The 20,794-nt window shown below is 40.7% G+C and overlaps 1 protein-coding gene across 3 annotated transcripts in view; it reads left to right on the top strand.

Annotated features, from left to right (window-relative positions):
• TFDP2 (transcription factor Dp-2) overlaps nucleotides 1-12,274 on the top strand; it is a 56,506-nt gene extending 44,232 nt beyond the window's left edge. For all 3 annotated transcript variants that reach the window (XM_041718173.2, XM_041718172.2, XM_041718174.2), the window contains 2 exons: nucleotides 3,706-3,811; nucleotides 4,703-12,274. In XM_041718173.2, the coding sequence (XP_041574107.1) occupies nucleotides 3,706-3,811; nucleotides 4,703-4,871 (275 nt within the window). In that variant the 3' untranslated portion in view covers nucleotides 4,872-12,274. The remainder of the gene's footprint in view (nucleotides 1-3,705; nucleotides 3,812-4,702) is intronic.
• Nucleotides 12,275-20,794: the final 8,520 nt, after the last annotated feature.

The following is a 20,794-nucleotide window of genomic DNA, read 5'->3' as shown; positions in this document are numbered from 1 at the left end:
CCTGATTACATATTTTTTGTTATCTTCCCATTTTAACCTTGGGAGTCTTTAGACATTTTGTTATACAGCAAGAGTAGGGAAATAAAAGGGTCATCACTGGTTTCTAGAATTCATGGTGACTTCTACATTGTCATGATGGTTCCTCCAAGAACCATGGCTTCAGTTACTACTATACAGGAAAAACAGATCCAGGTCTCTTATTTATTCACTGAGTAAATACACTGCAATCAAGATTCAGTATGATACCAGTAGCTGACTCTGGACAACTGCTCTAGAGGCCAGTCCAGTCCTAATATGTCCAAGTAGGTGTTCCTGTTAGTACATTGACAGGAACAATGTTAATTTGACCTTAGCCTGGACATTTTTTTCAGATAATTCCTGATTTCCAAACACTAACAATAGTTTGTACTAAAATGCTTACCAGTAGGACTAGAGAAGCAGGTGGAGGAATCCTAAGTCTAAACCAGTTCAACTAAAGAAACTTTAACTTGACAAAAAATGTTGGACCATCTCAGCTTTGAAAAGCAATAACTTTCTATTTGCATTGAACAGCCACATAAATTGCTTGGAACTGCTGAACTGATGATGTGCACATCAAAGCTTTGTTGGTGAATTTTCTTTTGAAGGATCATGTGTTTTAGCCATTCTTCAAGTGCCCAAATTTCATAAAAGTAGTGTCTTCTAGGTTTGCTAGTTTCACAGTATTTGAGCAAATAAATGTATTTTTGTAATATGCATTTTAAATACTACATTGGTGTGATCCTCAGCTATGACTGTCACTGAAATCAGCAGAAGCTAAGGCATATTGACCTCATAGAGGAAAAGATTCTGTGTATCTTACATTATTTTTGTAACACACTTTTCTGTTGCTTGACTGTCATAACTGACAATATCTAAAACATGAGACTTGCACTGGCTTAAGAGGACATCCCAAGGACACATCCTAATGATACATTCCTGCCCATTTCTGCATTTTGACCCAGGTGCTTTCCCATGTGCTCTCCCTGAGCAGGTTCCTGGTGCTAAGCTCCAGGCTTTTTCTGGCAGAGGAGTTTGCAACAAGGAAACAAGTAGAACTATGTAGCAAAGGGCTCCAACCAGAACAGCTCAAGTGGAAAGGAGGGAGTGAGGTTGCTGGGCGAGCAGGAATACTCCACTGCCTGGGACAAGCATAAACTCGTAGAACATCAGCCAGAGTACTCTCTCTCTTTTGGGCTGTGCACATCCTAAAGGCACTTAACACACAACCAAGTCCCACCCTTGAGTCATGGCTACTAGACATGAGGCTGCAGATTTAAAAAAAAACCAGGAAATAAGATTTCTGGGGCACTAACAGTTAGGGTAACAACATCTCACCTTATGTATCCCACTAAGGCAGTGAGCAAAGGGGTGCAGTTTAGGACTTGTTTCTTTTCCCTGTGTGAAGAAGTGCTCTGCTGTTTATCTGTATAATTAGCCATGACTAGAAAATGGGCTGGAGTTGGAACTAAAGAGCTAAGAGCAGCCACCGCCTGAGCGAGTTTGCTCAGATGTAAACAACACTCCCATGCAGCATTTGTACATTAACTGTAAAGCTATCAAGGGTATTTAGAGCCTTCTCAAATGAAGTATAAGTTTCTACCAAGTGTATCTGCTACAAGTATGCCTAGTACATAACAATGTCACTACTAGATTGGACTGTACAACCTTGGGAAGGTTTATTCAAACTGCTTTCCCTGGTTTTAAGTGTAGCTATTAGTAATTGATCTACACAGCCAGAAGAAATAAGTATTTTCATTGTAGGCACACTTCTATTTTGACAGACTTTTCCATACTGGAAATGGCTTAAATTCCCTATCTTTCACAAACTTCTTATCCCTTGCTCCTCAGAGCCCACTGGAAAATTGAATTTAGAAATATAAAGCAATGAAAATACAAGGCAGGGATATGTTTTTATGCATCACTTTTCTGCCATGCTTCTACTTTGTTCTTCAAAAAGAAAACTAACGAGCTATTATCCAGATGTCTTAATAAACCACAAGATTACTAGCAGTGTCTTGTTATTCTTCTGAAATATTAAACATGTACACACAGGTACACTCCTTCAAAATACCAGGGAGCAACACTTTGGTACAGCTCTATTAGTCTAAATACAATGCAATCATTGTAAATTATTTAGCCTCCTGCACAGACAGGAGGAAGCTGTGAGAACATGTTCTCTGTAACATGAAATCTGCATTTTGGGCAATCTTGATGAAAGACATCAAGCTCCATCTACATTTAACTGTTATCATCTATTTTGTCCTCACAGATCACCCTAAAACTGCCACTTACCAAGCTTTGCTATCATATTCCAAGGACTGCTGCCAGGAACACCACCCTTGCTAGCCTTGCTTTGTACCACAACATTTAAATAACTTGCTGCAACAGCTTTCCACGGCACAAACCAAGGTAGCCTGTGGATCCATCCCAGTGGATGGTGAGCCAATTTACATGGCTGTGTCAACCTGCTTCAAAAACAGTCCCTGTGCTAGGCAGCATTGCCAAATCTAGAGGAACCAAAGCATGACAAGAACACTGAAGGACAAATGAAAATGTGTATGTAACAACCAGTTATTCCTTTTACCTGCTGTTACAGGACAATTCTAGATAATTATGAGCAGTACAGTCCCAGTGTGCTGTCTAAAACAGAGGCTTGGTTAGACCTAGAATTTAAGAGTAAGGACTCTGACTTCTAATTTAATGTATCCAGCTGGAACCACTTGCAAGTACCATGGAAAAGTCTTGGTAAATTTGTTTTGATATTAACTTTGTGTCAAGATAGAATTTGAGTAGGTGAGTAGAAATGTCATATCTAAGAAACAAATTAAAAACACACACAGAAAAAAAAAAAAAAATCCCGTAAATGTAATTGAGTCAGTAGACTGGTTTTGGTGATTCTCTAGGCAGAAACGTGTGTAACTGGAAACAACTGACAGGCATAACTTGTTAGGGAATTTGAAAACAAGTACCCTGGGGCTTGTAAGTAACTTCTTCACATCTCTCGGGGGACTTTTAACAAACTACCTAAAGGAACTTGGCATTATTGCCAGACCATTTTAATGGTTTTAACCCCCCCATTTCCTGTCCCTAGGGAGGAGAGTGCCTTTCATGTCTCATGTGCAGTGTACAACAGGCTCTCTCTTCCATTCTTGGCACCAGCCCTTTGCCATGGTCTGTGCATGTCCACAGCCAGCCATGAGAGCACCAGCTGAAACTGCCTTTGGCCACCGAAACACACACGGTGACACAGAGACTGCCTGGGTGGCTTCACTGCACTGTCTCAAACCCAAATAAATACAATTCCTTTTGTACCTTCATCACGTCGGGCAGCCAAGGCACTTGGAGCTGTCCGGGCATTTCACAGGGTCAGGCTGTGGCAGTAAGTTTCCATGAAGGACTCCAGAACTCTTATTTCAGATAGCTGTGATTCCACACAGCCACCAGCCAGGCTAACCTTCTTCAGACAGAGAGAAAAGCTGAGTGCAAGGCTTAAGTGCATCCACAAACACAGGATATAATTTTATCATGATTAAACAGGACACAGCTACAGTATAAAACTCAAGCTACTGGTACCTTCTAAACTAAATTAAGGGAAACTAACTGCAAAGAGAATGCAAAGTTTAAAATTGTAAAAGGAAGAAAAAATGTAAGTAACTATCATAAATAGTTATGCTTTTCTTCTAGATATGTCTGCAGGATTTTCCTGGATAAACCAAGGGTTACTTTCAAGTTCAGCACAAGCAGTTTCCCATTTTGAGGCAGCTGGAGGCACTTACGATGCTAAATCAAGGTAAATAAAATAATTTTTATTCAAGGATAGTTATATATGCTTGTGGTACTTTAGTAACCTTGATATTTCATACCATTTGCATGCAGGAATTGAGATATTATCTTGGCTGATTTTGATTGTAAAAAAGTCTCTGTCTTCCTTGAAGGAAAATGATATTTGAAAGGTCAAATCAACATGCTTTGAACATTGAACAGCTATTTTGCACCTATGTTTCATAACAATAGAATCACTTTCAAGCCCATTTTCCTGATTAACCTTAAATTCCTGCCTGGGCATGGACTACAGAAAGATAATTACATGTGGAGAAAAGCCCAGTACGATTTCTGAAGAATGCATGAGAATGTCTGCTCTCTAAATGCACTGCTATTTAAGCTCTCATGAAAGAAGTTTAGTCCACACAACTTAATAAGAATTTTAAATTAAAGACTAACAACCAAACAAAAAAACACCATGTGCAAACTCCAACCTTAAATACACCTCAGCAGCCAGACTTTGCTTGGCGGTTACCTGTACCATAAAAAATGGAAATACGGATTATTATAGGGATTATTATTTTGGAGCAGGTTCTTTCTCATAGCATTTAATAGCTTCATTTTATATTGCAAACATTTCTGTGTATTAATGAAACTGTGATGGATTTCCTCTTTTTTTTCTTCAGCTTAAGCAATTCTACTAGTTGTTTATGAAAAAAAGGAAGTGACCCAGTATTCTTTTTTATGCAACTTTCCAATGTTTTAGCAACTCTCCTAACTAATAGCTGTGTTTACTGTAACACTTTGGGTTTTCTCCTTGTTCATTTCTTCGACTAAAGGAAAAGCTGAGGCCAAAAAGAAAAAGCTTAAAACCTCATGGGAAACCCTCTAAACTTCATCCTTTCTGTTGTCTTGCTAGTGAGAATCCAGGGTTGTGTTTGGATGCTGAAGTGGCCTTAGCAACTGGGCAGCTGCTTGCCCCTAGCAGTCAGCAGTCCAGCAGTGCAGCGTCCCGGGGGGAGACGCCCTGCTCCTTCAACGAGGAAGACGAAGAGGATGAAGATGAGGATTCTTCCTCCCCAGAATGAGGACAGTAGAAAATGGAATATACAAAATGCTGCTCAAATATTCCTAATGGGAGTTCCTGTTTGGATTTTACTGGTTTCTTGCCTTGGTTTCCACTGCATTTGGTGAACCAAAATGGAAGCTTCAAAACAAGTTTATCCATAGCTGAAATTGAAGAATTGTGTAACTGAACACAGAGTGACATGCAGAGACAGAGCAAAGTGGGTTTTATAAACTATAATGAGGAAAATAACAAAGTCCCTGGAGATTTGGCAAAGTAAACCTTAAGATCATCTTTTCTGTTTTGGGACTCAAATCTTCGTCTTCCCCTTGTCTTTTTCAGATGGAGAAGAAAACAGTCAGTAAAAGCCAATTCTTGTGTTGTCTTTTGGCTGTGCTGCCTTTAGAAAATGGGGGAGAGAGAGCGCACACAAATATGCTAAAATCGTTATTTAAAACTATCTTGTATGAAAGTGGTTATAGGGAAAAGGGGCTGTTAAAATGTTTGCTTTTTTCTGTTCAACTTGCTGTATAGAAGATTCTTAAAGTAATATAAATTGCAAGTGATTAAATGAATCTTGAAATAGTTTATATCCATTTTAGATACTCTAAAAGTAACAAGTAACATTAGTATAAAAGGTTCATATGTTCATTTATATTGCAGGCCTAATTTATTATAAGTGATTATTCTTAGCCATTATTAAAACAGTCAGGAAAAAAACAGTATTCTCTGCACCAGCTTTTTTCAAGGAAAATAAGTAAAAAATTTGTATTTCTAGATTACAGCATATTCAGTGTAGCTTCTCCTTTACTGTTCTAACTTTATATAATCCCTTTGATAGTAGAGCATGTCTTGGTTTTTTGAAAAAGGTCTCCCACCATGTTAAGGATCTCAGGCAGTGTGTTTTCAAGACAGTCTTGAAATCTGGAGTGGGTGGGTAGGTCACATAACTTTTAAAGTCATAGGCTGAGGTTCTTAGGAAAAAAAATAAAATTTCAACAATACGTCATTTAATGTTTTGCAATCTGGTCAGCTTGGATTCTGACAGACTTTCTTATCAGTAGCACTCACCTTGATGCACCTTTGAAAGTTGTATCAAACCACATAAAATAATCTGTGGCTCAAGTTACCCAACAGATATCCCATGTGAATTGTTAAATTAGACTTGCAGCAGGAGGCTGTTTTCCACAGCTAATATCACATCCAATCATAAAGACCTTTTAAAAAAACCCAAAATCTTTAATATCAATGCAAAATACACTGTAGGTGTACTCTTCCCATGGTGTTGCAGTGTCCAGGACTTTGCCTAACCGCTAAGTTAACTATTTCTCACGAGGAAAATCTCTCCCATTTTCCCACTGTCTGTAGGTGCTTGCCCGGTGTCCCAGCTGTCTGAGGTAGCTGTCCTGGCTCTGTTCCTGTGTCAGGGGATGAGGCAGCTTGTGCTGCTGCTCTCCTGAGCAATGGCAGCATCACTCTCACAGCCTGAGCTCTGTCCACATAATCTTTTACAGCCAAACCTGCACTCACTCAGGCCAGCAAGATCCAAAAGCATCAAGCCTGAGCTACAGAGAGACAATGAGGCTCCAGTTCAAGAGCTGCCTGGCCATGTGCAGAGTTAGCCCAGGGCTGGCTGCTCGCAGGACAGGTAAAACTGTGAGGAGTAGACAAGCACCACCCCCACGTTTACATTACAAACAGAAGCATCCAGATAGAAACTTCTCACAGATAGTTCAGACTCCTGCGCCTGAGGAGTACCAGGAGGGCAGCACCAGTATGTAGGTATGGCTCTTGACTGAGCTATTTTACACAAATGAATAGCAAATGCGCAAACTAAAATGCCTGCTGTGGTATTCACCCCTGGGGCAAGACTGTTAAGACCATCCTGTGCTCATAGCTCACAGGCAACAGCAGACTGAGGGCTTTACACCCCCTCACTTCCACAAATCTGTAACACTACCTCCATACCAGAAAAGCTTTACAGATACAAACAGATATTCTTGCTGAGAGTCAGTGCATTGAGCCAAGTGACTCACTTTTGAAATGGGGGGAGAAGGGAACAGGTACTTCACACATATTACTATGGATTTGTCAGCTTCATGATTGACATTTCATTTAAACAGATCATCACTTTCATTCTTAAAAAACCCATTGCTGTTTCAAAAACGCCCTGTCAGTAAGCTTTCATTGGAAAGGACAGATCAAAGGTAACTTATATATGCATGATCCTAAGGAATACTTTATGAGGGAAATATTTTCCAAAGTATTTATACCTCCCTCTCCCCAACAATTACATTAGGGACACATTTAATGTTACACTTTCTTCACACTTCCCACTCAAGATCAGTGTAAAAAGTAAAAACAGCAAAACACTAAACAGTTCCTAAAGAGCAGCACTTTGAACTATAAGAACCTGGCAAAAAAGGCTTCCCACCCAGAAATGGAATGTATTGGAATCTGCTTTACAGAGGGAAGATCTTCAGTGACACCTTTCCTCCACTGATGTCTGTGCCCTTCAGAGCTGCAGCCCGCACAGCTGCTTGCTTTCTGGCAAACATCAAACTATCAAATAAATAAAGATAAAAAAATAAAAAATATTGGAGCAAATAACATTTATTTGACAGTTGAACCAAGGCTTTAAAAGTTATTTTTCCTGGACTAGTTGAATACAAAGGGCAAAACAAGTAAGTCAAAAGTAAATTCTTTACTTGGGCATCCCTTGTGCCAAGTAGCAGTTGAGGATGAAGTTCAGCTGAAGCACTGCAGTCTTGTGGCTACACTGAAGTCTAAGAATTAGGAGAATTTGGGGCCTTATCCAGCCACAGTCACCTGTGTATGGTCTCAGGCAAACTTTTCCATCATTCCTGATGACCTTAGCTGCCATATTTTAAAAAGACACAAAAACTGCAAACCAAAACAGGTAAATGCAAGACCTCACCAAAGGCAGCTGCTGCAATTGTGAGTAACGAGGGGGTTGAGAATATTAACAAACCACAGAGCACTCACTGAGCTCATGGCAGTGCTTACACTCAGCTGCTTCAGCACACAGGCCCTCCCTCCTGCTGAGAGCCCAGCAAATGCTTTCCACAAGAAAATGGTCATAACCAAGACTGGCTTCCCCATTTTCTCTTCAGTTCCCTCATCATCTCCTGTCTCATGCAATATCCCTGACATTCACTGACCGGAATAAAGCAGCAACTGGTACTAGATCATACTTTGTAGAAGAAAAAGGTGACACTTAGATTTTTATGCAATTTATATTTAAGATAAATTTAAGTGATGTTTCTGTGTCTTGAACACTCTCTCTTGGTTATACATTCAGGAGGCACTTGACTGCAAGCAATATAATGCTGTATGTAAATGCCTTTATAGCTATAGTGCAGTAAACAACTTTATTTCTGGACTAATTTTGTGGTGCTTGAAAAATCTAAATTTGACTTAGAAAAAGTTATCAGCTTCATGATCTAGATGAAAAACTCCGAGTGGGATTCAGCATTTTTCTATTACATGGAAATCTGACACAATGTTTGTGGATTTGGGTATTTAAAATTGTATTAAAGTGCACCTGTCTTCTCATTTCCACACTGGAATTAATGCCAACAGTCCACCTAATCTCAGAAAGTGTGTGTATCTAGCAAATAAGATCAGTTCAGCTGAAGGTATGACTTAAACTAACACCATAAACCCAGTAAAAGCCCTGCTGTAGGTGTTTCAATTTTGGTTAGGGGGTTTTAATTTTTAAACTACAGCTTGCAAATACCCCTAAATCCTTTTGAGTGGCTAGAAATTGCTGAGGATACAGAATTCCCACAGAAGGGCTTCTGCTGGTCAACTATATCAGCCTCAAGTGATATTATGTAAAAAGGCCTAATAACCAAATTTTAACCCTGTTGTTTTTTAAAGAAAAATGAGGCCTTCAAGTACATGTTCATACATGAAATGATGCTTGAATATAGAATTCCACAGTTAAGGTTTAAAATTTCAAGTGCTCTTTTGACCAAATCCACCACTCCAATTCAAGAATATGGTTGAAACTTGACCATATTTGAACTCTGGGCAGTTCTCCTTTTTGTACTTAACTGGCCCTTTTTAGCTGAAAATAATCCAGGCAGTTGATTGTAAAGACTTTCCTTTCAGCAAGTTAAAGATGTTTGGGGTTTGGATTCATTTAAAATGAAAGCTAGTACCACAGGGTACAGTACAGAGAAACAAACCAAAGCAAGCTATCTTCTGCTTGACTCACCTCAGTTATATCTTTTCATTCCAGGAATCTCTCAGGAACATCATTATATTAAATAACCAGATGTAATGAGCTGGGGAAAGACTATGTGTGCTTTTTTAATTTTTGATTTTAAAAATTCTAATAATAGCCATACTTTGAGGTGACATCCTTCTGCTGCAGCTGGGTCACTCTGAGGCTGAAGGTGTCCCAGGTGTCAGCACTGGGAAGTGGTGCCTCTTGCAGCAGTAGTGATGGACAGGGGAGGCAGGAGCCAAGGACCTGTTTATGGAGGTTTGTTTAAAAGTGTGCCACTTCTTGAATTCTGGCTTCTGTCTGCAAGCAATGCACCAATGAATCATTTGTGATGTTGTGGACATCACACACCTACCTGAGCACATGAAAAGCTCTAAGTACTTAATTTTCTACTGGCAGGTGTTCGCACAACCCAATCCCGATACCATAAAACTTCATGAAACTCATTCCTTAGACTTAACAAAGTTCCCAAATCAGATTATCTCTTTCCTTTTTAACTGTTAGAATTTTGTCTGGTGAGTATTTTTAAGAGTCTGTGAATAACTTTTCTCTCCCCAGTCCAGGTATATTGCCAAAAAATACCCATAACCAATGTTGATCCCAATTGTTCATTCCATCTGCAAAGGATTATTGTCCTTCCAGGTCACTGCCGAGCTGCATGTGCAAGAGCCCCCCAGCTCCTTCAGTCTGAGTGCCTGAGGTGGCATCCATGGATCCCTCCCCAGCTGGCACTGGATAGGGAGGGGAGGAGTGCTCATTACAGCAGCCTGGCAGTAACAACTGCAAGGACTCTTTATCTCAGCTGTATAGCCACTCTCCACCTTTAACACTGCCTTGCCTGCCCACCCAGAGATCAGACAAAACCAAAATGTCTTCTTTTCTGCTTCCATATATTTGACAGTACCGAAGAGTCCGACATTTAGGATATCCACCGAAACTGCAGGACACCAAATATCCTTGCTTAAAATTGGTCAGAAGTAACATCTGAGATGTAACCATCCAAATCCCAAGGGAAAGCCTCCTACTTAGGACCAATATGGAGCAAATAAATACTTTTGCATTTATCTAAGAAGAAAAGCAGACTAACCTGGGTCAGATCAGCCTCTGTAACAGAGCTATGATCATTCCAAGCAGACACAGGAACCTCCCAGCAGCCCAAGCTTGCATCTCTTCTTCATCTTCTGTATTGGCTAGAAAAGTGCAATCACCTAAATCTGATTTCCCTAAATGCCATTCTTAAGTACTCAACTTTCTCCAGGCATAGGTACTTTAGATATATGGACAGCATGGGATAGCAGGATACAGCAATGTCAAATTTAAACCCAGTTGGAGATGCAAATCAAACTCATCTATGCAGAAACTTTCCAAGACAAATTGAGTCTTTATTGGTGGGTTTGTTTTAGTCCATTCTCCTCTCCAGGCTGAGAGAGGAGAATGTCTCACACTGCCTGGTTCCTGTGCTGCCCACCCACACAAGCCAGGCAGCCAGGGAGGGAAGAACATCACATATCCACAGCTCTTCCTGCTGACATTTTCAGGTCACATACAACTATTCTGAATGACCACAAAAGTTAAAACTATTAGAAAAGGTTAAGTCCACAAAACCAGTCTCCAGGCTTTTTGATGGGTTTGTTAAATTGCTATTGTAACTTAACAATTAGTAGATTTGGTTGTACTAATTTAGGGATTAAGTGTATCTCCTGGAATTTCCCCAGGAAAGCATCAGCTGAATAACAACCTATCATACAAGTTTCTGAAACGTTCCCTTGTCCTAAAGGCCATGCTGTATATATGAAAAATACTTCAGAGAAGCATATGCAAATGTTATGACACTGTATCTCACAAGCACCTACTGTAAAAAAATGAATCCTACTTTGAATGAACATGTAAGAAGTAGGATGTGAGCCTGTCCTCATTCCTCAGGCCCTGACTGCAAACCATGCCCTGGGACCAAGGCACAAGCTTTGTGTTTGCATATCCTACTCAGCATCAGGAGACACTGGCCAGCAAGCACAGGCAGAGTTTTACAGCAGGACTTGTTTGCTGGCACCTGGGGGATGATCTGGCAGTGGATGAGTCCTTGGCAAGGAGGAGTGATTCATGAATTCTGAATGCTGATGTGCCATCAGCCCATGTTCTGAAGGTGCTACAACATGCAGCAAGGGGTAGAAAAGGCAGGTCTGGCCCTCCTCCCCTCTTTACAGTAGCACTTTTTAATATACACTATATTCTACATGGAAGTAATTGTAGGGACACTTCCTTTTTATATTTAAAATTCAGAAACCACTTGAAAGTCCATTAACTTTTAAATTAAACTTTTTAATAACAAGGCCAGACATGGACAAAGCTATTTATTTAATGACCTCAATGCTGAACTCAAAGCAGGGTTTTGTAAACATGGTAGGTGGGAAGAGACAAATCCAATTACAAGCATGCTAATTATATGGAATTTGAAGTTGTAATTAATTTTTTTAATCTACTCATCTTTCTCTCCCAAGATGTGTATTGGCACGGAGCATCACACAAACACTTTGGTGTTTTTCTCCCTTCTCTTGTGCTAAACTCTTGTATCTTCAGGAAAGCCCAAGTTTCCTATTCAACTTCATTTGCTGCATATTTTTGAATTCTCCATAGATTTCTTTCTTTCCAAATACCTATAAATTATAAACTAAAGTTTTATTTTTGCAGAAAGTCTGCTATTAAGCTGTGCTGATTTTTTGTCCTGAAAAAAATAGTGTTAATTTCCACTACCACATTTTACGTGGCTAGGAGTAGTGTAAAAAATAATGTGGTAGTATTTTATGTGCTTTAAACACTGAGAAAGATATAAAGAAAAGTGCATACACAAAGTTTTACTTTCCTAATAGGAACACTGGCATTAGCAAATAGTATATTTGAACCAATAGGAAATATTACTTTGTAGTAGCAAACACTTTGTAAATAAATACTTGTTATTTTTTTAATGGAAATTTTATAGCTTTTTCTGTATACTCAATTGATCCCATGTTTACTGAAAATGCTGCAAGTGGGAATTGTACATTGTAAATGGGGGTGGGGAGCAGACAGGCTGGCTGAGGTGAAAGCTGTGTATGCTTTGGAGAAGAACAAGTTTTCTGTGAACTGAAACATAAACCTTAACTGTAGAACTGAATAAAATAATTTCAAGGCAACAGGACCGAGCTTGTCTTTGAGAGGAACACTGCAGAGAAAAGGTCGCTCAAGGTTAACACTGCCAGGCTGTGCTCCTCGTTAGGAAAACAAGGACCTGCCCTGCTTCAATGGGAAACTTTGCATCCTTTGCTTATTGCAACCACAGCCTGGCAACTCTGTCCTCCTGGGCTGGTCATTCTGAGCAACCTCCTGTGTCATTATCCATGGAGAGATGCTGGACGTGTTACATTTTGGTAAATATTGTTGTCCCTATCCATCCAAGACACACATCTAATTTATAGCTAAGAAAAGGCCCAGAAACAGGGTGTGTTCCCCCAGTTTCATGCTAGATCTATCCTGCTGAACACCCTTCCAACACCTATAAGACTCTGAACATGTATCCTTCCAAACACCATCCTATTTTGATAGCAAGAATCCAAATGACAAGAATTTAGGCAGCATTAGATGCAGTCCCTCTTCATACTCTGAGTTGGTTTTCCAACTCTGCCAAATATGAAAACATCAAGTAATGTCACAGAGCTTGCTTTTCTCCACATGCAGAGGGGACCCATGACTCACTATTTTTAATCTCAACCCAGCTGAAAGTAAAGGTTAAAGACAATAGCAGAAGACTTGCAAAACTGTAAGTTCATTCTTGTGTAATAAATAGAAACTACCACAAATTCCTTTCATCTAAAATGCAATGGCATATTTGGGAAAACATTTTCATTAACAGATTTGGCAAATAACCACCTAAAAACTTACAAAGTCTTTTTTATGGGCAAGAAACACGACTGCAGAAATGAGGGGACGAGAGGGTATAGTCTTTATATCAACAATAAAGATATTCAGGGCTTATTTATGCTTCTTAAAAAAATACTCTAAAAATCCTTACCTTCTTTTGTGTCAGTGCTCCATAAGTTACTACCAGAATGAATCTGAAACATTAAGCTGATGGTGAACCTGGTTAGAATAAGTACTCTCCTCTAAAGAACCTTGTTTCTTTGAGCTGTGTTTTCAGCTGGGGATCTCCTCCCCAGGAACCCAACAAAGCAACTGAGGAGATGTGAAAGCATAAAAGCCCATTTCATCTTTTCTAAGGACTCAGCATGGATCTCTAAGAAGTCTGCAAATAGTGCTCTCTGAAATGACAAATACTTTTGGTCACAGTTTCTCTGACTGTCCAACCAGATACCATCATATCAACATGTTTTTCTTCTGGTAAGTAAATCTGTATGTTTCCTAAAAAAGGAATCAAGCAATGGTAACTGCTGCAGGATTAAGGTGCTCTGTGCTAATAATGGAAATATTAAGACAACAACAGATATTTTCCTTAGTTAAAAATAACAGTATTTAAAACTGAATCTTGTTGAATTCCACACATTCTGTTAGAAAGCAAAAATATCTGGAAACATTCAGGAAAACCAGAAAACCCCCAAATTTGTGTAGGTTTATTATTCATTAAACTCTGTCTCAACCCCAAGTGTAGGATAGGAGATAAATGTGCACAACACTTCATTGTCCGAGTGCCGTGTCACGAGTGCTGCCCCAGCCGTGTGATCGTGTAGGTTGTTCCTGAAGAGGCTCAGCTGTGCTGTAGGGCGTCCTTTGCCTGCCGGAGGAGGGACCCGCCTGCTCTGGGGGTCCCACAGAATACTGAATTCCTGTTCTGCTCCTCCCACTGGAAATCATTCAAAAGGCTGAAAAACCTAATGTCACCAGGACTTCTTCTTGCTGAACCACAGTTCAGGGGTAACAAAATAGAAGAAACTGTTCCTTTATATTTCACAGAACTTCCCATCTGTCACAAAGGTTAAATCAAGTCCCAAATTGTTGAAGGCACTGCTGGCCACTGGTTCTTACAGCTGCCCCCTGGACAAGTCATTGCAGGCTCGGTTTTGTAACACTTCAAGAATCTCTCACTGGCCACTCAACTCACAGAGCCATTAAAAACCTGAAAACCACTGTCTCAGGCAGAGCTGCACAAGAAGTGGTAGAAAAGCCTACAACAATGAGATGACATCAAAAGGAAGAAGTAAGCAAACAGAAGGGTTTGTGTTCTTCCAGCATAAGGTAGCAGACAGAGATGCAAAATGGCAAAATTGCCTAAGCACCTTTCTTGTACAATACACGAAACCACACAGCCAATACTCTCCTTGGTTCAAATGACCTGTGCTAACTCAAGTTTTCATCATCCTGACATTAAAGTCCAGATTATGCAGCAATGACAATATTACATTCAATTAATCTGCCACCATTAACTGAACATTATTTTTCAAATATTAAATAGCAACAGTTAAATTTAACGCCATATTATGTAAAAAGCAGCAAACTGCATTTTTACAGCAGCTACTGGCATAAGCAAGATAGTTATTTTTAATAAATAAACACCACAAAGACATAAGTGTCTTGGCACACTTAGAAGTTAAAAAACGTTTCAAATTAATAAACCCCAGGAAAATGTCCTAGCATTGACCTGTGTATAATTGAAGTCTCCAGCTGTGCAGAGTGAAATGAAAACAGCAAGCAGAGCTCCCAGTAACAGGAGCGGGCTCAGCACATGGAGAACAAGTTCCTGCAGGGAAAGGCAGGGCGTGAGCGCACAGACAGCCCGCGGTGACTGCCCCACCGCACCCACGCTGCTCCGTGGAAAAGGCAAGAGTTATTTTCTAGGTAAAAAAGAAACCCGTGGAGCTCCCACAACTGCCAGCATGCTTTAAGGCCACACCTTAGTTAAGCATCAGAAAAAGAGGTGTTCGCATGTTCATGTGTTTTGTGAAGAGGCAGTTCTCGTGCTTTAAACCTACTGTTTTGGAATGACAGCTTTCGGCCACAACACCCGCATTACCATCCTTTCCAAGAAACTGCACGCCTGCCCTGAGGGCCCGGCCTGGCTTTGCCGAGCTCCCGTGTCTGCCCCGGTGTGCTCGCTCCCGGCCCGCCGGGCTCCTCTCGGGGTGGCACAGCCTGCGCCGCTTTCCGCGCTCGCGGCCCAGCGAAGCCGCCGCTGCTCCGGCCCCGCCACGGCCCCGCACTCGGAGCGGGCCCCGCACGCAGCGCTTCCCCTCCGCGGCTCCCGGGGCGCGCACAGGCCGGGCCCGCCCCAGCGCCCGCGGGCCGAGCCCGGCCGGGCCGGCGGCGTTCGGCTCCCGCCCCGCCGGGCACCGCACCCGCCCCGCCGCCGGCTGCCCCTGCCCGTGCCCGTGCCCCGGCCTGCCCACGGTTCCTGCGCTCCCGCCCGGGTTCCGGCGCTCCCGCCCGCGGTTCCTGCGCCCCGGCGGCCGCTCCGTGCCCTGAGGGCTCCGGGCTCGCCCTGCCCTCAGCGGCAGCGGCCTGCTGAGCACCGCCGTAACCCACCTGCCCATAAACATTCCCGGCTCTCAGGAGTTCGGAGTGAGCATCCTAGCACCAAGATAACACTTCCACATTACCATAAACAAGTCATTAAGTATAGTTAATACTGAATTAACCAAATTGTAGAAAAAGCTGCTCTAACTGTTGCTAATAAGATACAGGTTAACACAGCTGCTGGCTCCTTGCAATCAGGATGGCCAGGCTAATTAATGTAAGCCCCGTGAAAGCCCAGGTTTTTACTGTTACTACTTTCAAACCTTCTCACCTTTTGATATTTTCTCATCATCTCATTAGCACGACTAAAGCCAAGTTCTAAACATCCTATCTAGGCTGAAAAGCTTCTAAATGTTCTGCCAAGCTTCTACCTACTGTTTTCTGTCATCAGGCAATGTATTAAATCTATTACATTAAGATTGGATATGATAGGGCTGCTCTGTCTAGAGGCCATTGCCAAATGACCGAGTCAACTGTATCAGAGCATTTATTGGACAACTACTTGTTGGCCCTCGAGCAGCAAAAGCAGCAGCAGAAGGATTTGGACCTGCTGAGGTTTGTACATTAACTGCAGGCCCTTCCAGCACATTTAACTGTTGTACAACTGTGTGTGTGTTCTTGAGATGATTGGTACTGACCCATCTATTATTTATCTGTAGGAAATGGGTGGTTGGCATGATGACAAATGGGCACATATACCACCAGAGATGCAATAATTCCAGGAAATAAAACAGTCCTGGATGGTGAAGATTTTTCAGAAATAACTGCATATTCATTCATTTCATGGAGGAGTGCCCATATTTCAAACTTTTGGAAAATGTATCACCAAGCAGTATATTTTCTGACTAATGAACCATTCAGAGTTAAAAAATACACTGGACTAAAAGATAATTTAAAAATATAATAATAATTTTAAAATATAATTGCAGCCAAATATAACCCACTCTGATTATAAATGGATATAATCCTCCCAACTGAGAGTTCTCTTGTTTTATTCAACTGTTTAAACCTGTGTTAGAAATGTTTATATGAAAATATCAGTAGCAAAAAAAAAAAACAAACCCCACCACAAAAAAACCAGGAGACTGTCCTTTCCTGTGTTCAAATTCTTTAAAGATAAAAAACCTGAAAGTAAAATGTAGTGAAGTACAAGGGCATGGAAGAGAGCAGGCCAAGAGACATTCCTAACCAAGTGGATCTGGTTTCATGGGCACAGGATGCACATACAGCAGAACAAGCAAGCACCCTGAGGAGTGACTAAGGTACTTCCAGAATTATTTTTTCCTTCTCCATCAGCACGTTTTTGTAACTCTATATAGAGGGTAAAATACTGTATGAATTGGATATCCAGGAATGTGCTAACTCTCTGAAACAGTGCTATGGAAGAGAGAAAATGCACATGCCATACCTGCTCAGTGCTCCCTGGGCTTGGTGGTGTTAAACGAGAGAACCTGCAGAGATTTGTGCACTTACCCCCACACTCCCTCTGGCCCTTACTGATCACAACCATTCCGGGGAGGAGCTGCTACAGATTCTTGCCTTTACACGGCTGGCAGTGTACTGGGTCCTGTGCTCGCTCCAAGGAGCTTGGCCAGCAGGGGAACACAGAATGAATTTTGTGTGGTGCACAAAGAGTTAAGGAGCCATGTGCCTGAGTTCCCTGCAGATAAGAACAATGTGAGCCTCCTGACAAGCCAGGCAGGCAGCTCTGGCTCAGCAGATAGCAGGAACATGAACTGAAGGGGCAAAGACATCTCACAATTCCAACAGCCACTCATATCCTAGGGAGATTTCAGAGAGCTCTCTTGTCATGTTTTAAGCCACGGCTGCATTTCTCTTTGTCAGAGTGCATTTGCCAGTTGCACTGCTGACTTTTCATATGCAAGTCAGCCTACAGCAGTTTCCAGTACTGGCATCTTATGCAATTTCTGACCTACTTTAACACATTGGGGCATTTGCAAACATGAGATCCACTGCAGCAGCTTTCTGCTTGACAGTGTGACACTGCAGCAGGAAGCACAAGGCTTTAAACAAACACATGGATCCACTAAAATACAGGTGGCAGACTGTAATTTTCAAGGTACTTTTCAAGCCATTAGGAGCATCCAGATCAATCATCATATGTATTATTTTTAGCTTGAGACTGTGCACATTTCAAAAAGATCAAATGGTCAAGTCACTAAGCTGTTCATAGGCACTGACCTGCATGGCTTTCTCGGCCCTTCCAGGCTGCACTTCCTGAAGAACACCTCAAATGAGAGCTTGTGTGTGTGACTGTGATGGTAAACCACGACCTGGTTAGCAGTCCAGGGATCTTCTCTCTTGTCCCACCAGCCAGCTGTGTTCAGAAGAAAGGTGTCCTCTTCTACACATCTCCCAAACTCTACCAATAAATGGAAGATCTTGAAGAACTAAGTGTTTTATCAAAGAGGACCTTTGATACACTTTCATTAATTCCACTACCATATGTGAACCTAACTACTAAGAGGGACCTAACACTAGTAAAGGAAAGAGAGCATATAAAATAAGTCCTACCATTAAATTAGAACTAAGCCTTAAATAGGAGAAGTAATAAGGGAAAATATGGATTGCTATCCCTTCCTTCTCCCCCATTAGAAACAGGACTCCAGACACATTTCACTGTGTGGAAATTTCAAATTTGTAATCTGATTAAAATGTCTGACCACAGCTGTTTGAGTGAGCCAAGAGACACTTGTCATTGCAAACTATGTTGCAGTTCAAGATCTACAGAGCAGTGTAGATCTTCAGAATAATGCTGGAAAGGTTGGGTTTTGGTTTTTTCCCCTCCCCCAAGTTTTGTTATTAAGGGAAGTTTTAAGCATGGTTGAAGCAAAGACCATACACACCATCATGACTTTTCCCATGCAGAAAAAAAAATTAAGGCCAAATGACATCCAGTATTATTCACCAACAGCTGCTTTACCTGATTTCTTTAATAGACAGTTATCACTCTTGCCCTGCCATTCCAGTCCAACTTGTACCTCACTACTGCAGTGCCTTAATGATCTTTCAGTTTTCCTGCCATGCCTCAGCTTTAGGTGAGGCTATTATTACTACTGAAAACTACAAACATTTTAGTATACTCTTGCTTTGGGGTCAGTTACTTTCTCTGTCAAATGAAACAGGTTTTATGTAATGCTCTTATTCACCAAATTCTTGTTTTGTGTCCTTTAAGATAACTTAAAAAATTAAGAAGTATTTCAGGCTTCACCTGTAGGTTAATACATCACCTTGAACCTCAGTGCAAACTCTTCTGTGCTATCAGCTTAAAACAAAAACAGAAACCCTTTATACCCAACAAGGAAGTTACTATGCAATTTAGAGGACAAAATAATTAACTGCTCTCAAAAGAAGGTAGAGCCATTGCTGCAACTTCTCTTAAGAGCACATTAAGATTTGTAAGATTATCTGTGGATTTGTTTTAAACTAACATTTAAATCAACTGGTCTGAAATTTATGACCACTTGTAACTAATGTTTAAATCAAGCAATTTCTCCACAAATTTAAGAGAGGAACTTGCATAATTACAGATGTGCAAATTATGTGCTAGCCTCTCCTGAAAACTGAAAGGCAAAAGAAGTATTAAAAAAAGCTTTAAGTAAAAACTCAATTCCTTACACTAAAACTCACCCATGCTCTCATGCATTATGCTTTTTCACATTCACAAGAACACTTAAAATGTTAAGAGAACTTGGTACTAAATAATAATAGCCATTAAAATATTTATGGTATTAAGTGCATCTATCCCATTTGTAATTAGGAGTGAAGTGGCAGTTTCTGAAGTTAGAATCTGCAGCCCAGCAGGTTTAAGAGAGACCTTGTTAGGGACAACAAACCCTGGAGAAGTTATCACTGTAGGAGCTCTCTTGTGTCAGAAAAACAGAAATAGCATAATATGCTTGCAAGCCACATAACATTTGGGTACTGGAAAAACACATTTTTATTCCATACACTGTAAAGCAAATTCAAAAGAAGATAATCCTTTCTAATACACAATACACACAGCTAAGTAAACTTTTTATACTTGAATATGAAGATTTTTGTTCCAAATACATTGCTAACCATGAGCTTTTTACAGGAATTGTTGCCAAATCCAGATTAAACTCTTAACATTTCCCTTCAGGTAATGCAAAGATGAGGCACTGCTTCCACAGCTCCATGCAATACTTACTGTTCAGACCACATTAAAAGATTTAAGTACATGCTAGTGAGCAAAACTTTGAAATTCCCTTTACTGGCTTTCTTAGGTGCTTGCCTGATTTAAAAAGACAAAAAAAGTCTTACTTTTTGTCATGAATTATTAGAGCTATTCGATTCCAACTACACATTAGTCACACTAGTGACATTCAAGTTTCTAGTAACCCTTGTGTTAATGATTTTCTGATAGTTCTGCTAATGATTTTACGTTAAGAATCACTCACCAAATTAACATACTTCAAACTGCAGCAACCTGAATTTTTGACTTAGCTTTTCTCTGATGTTTTTTCTCCTCCATTAAGACAGGAAGAAAACCTGCAGCAAGTATCTCACAGAGGAACTCACTCTGATTTATATTAAAATGCTTCTAACAAGACAATGGCAGTTTTACATGTTTTAACTGAAGGGCAACTTCTGTTGCAAGACTACTCTAAAATGAGGCCTCTATGATGGATGCTTTTTCTATAGCAACACTGACTATTCATAGTCAGGAAACTTTTAAGGTAAAAGAGGAGTCCCATTTTTGGTGTGTAGCCAACATCTTTAACCAAACAAGCATCAGGACAAAGATTCATGGTACCAAACAGCTGAGGATCAAAGTTACTACAGTGATTTCTCCCCTCAGTACAGCTAATACAAGTAAAGCTTCCAATACAAAAGTGATGGTCTTCACAAGGAAACAGGAAGGAAACCCCAGGTGGTGTTACTAAAAGAAAATAAAATAATTCTATTCCCCCAGTCTACAGGGGGAACACAGAATCACCTCAGGCCATTCCACATTTGCATCAGCCTGGAGCAAAGGGAGACCAGAATTCTGCCCATTGCAGGTGAAGCTTTTTCTCTTCCCAGGTACAGAGCTAAATCTGACCTACAGGCAAAATGAACAGTAGTTTCTGAACACATTTATGCCTCACATATTCTATTATTACAATGTGAAAAAAAAAAATCTGTCTAAATGACAGATTTGTCATGGT

The sequence above is a fragment of the Taeniopygia guttata genome, chromosome 9, assembly GCF_048771995.1.
Source record: "Taeniopygia guttata chromosome 9, bTaeGut7.mat, whole genome shotgun sequence".
Taxonomy (NCBI): Eukaryota; Metazoa; Chordata; class Aves; order Passeriformes; family Estrildidae; genus Taeniopygia; species Taeniopygia guttata.
The sequence above is the reverse complement of the archived record's forward strand: the minus strand, read 5'-3'. Positions and strand labels throughout refer to the sequence as shown.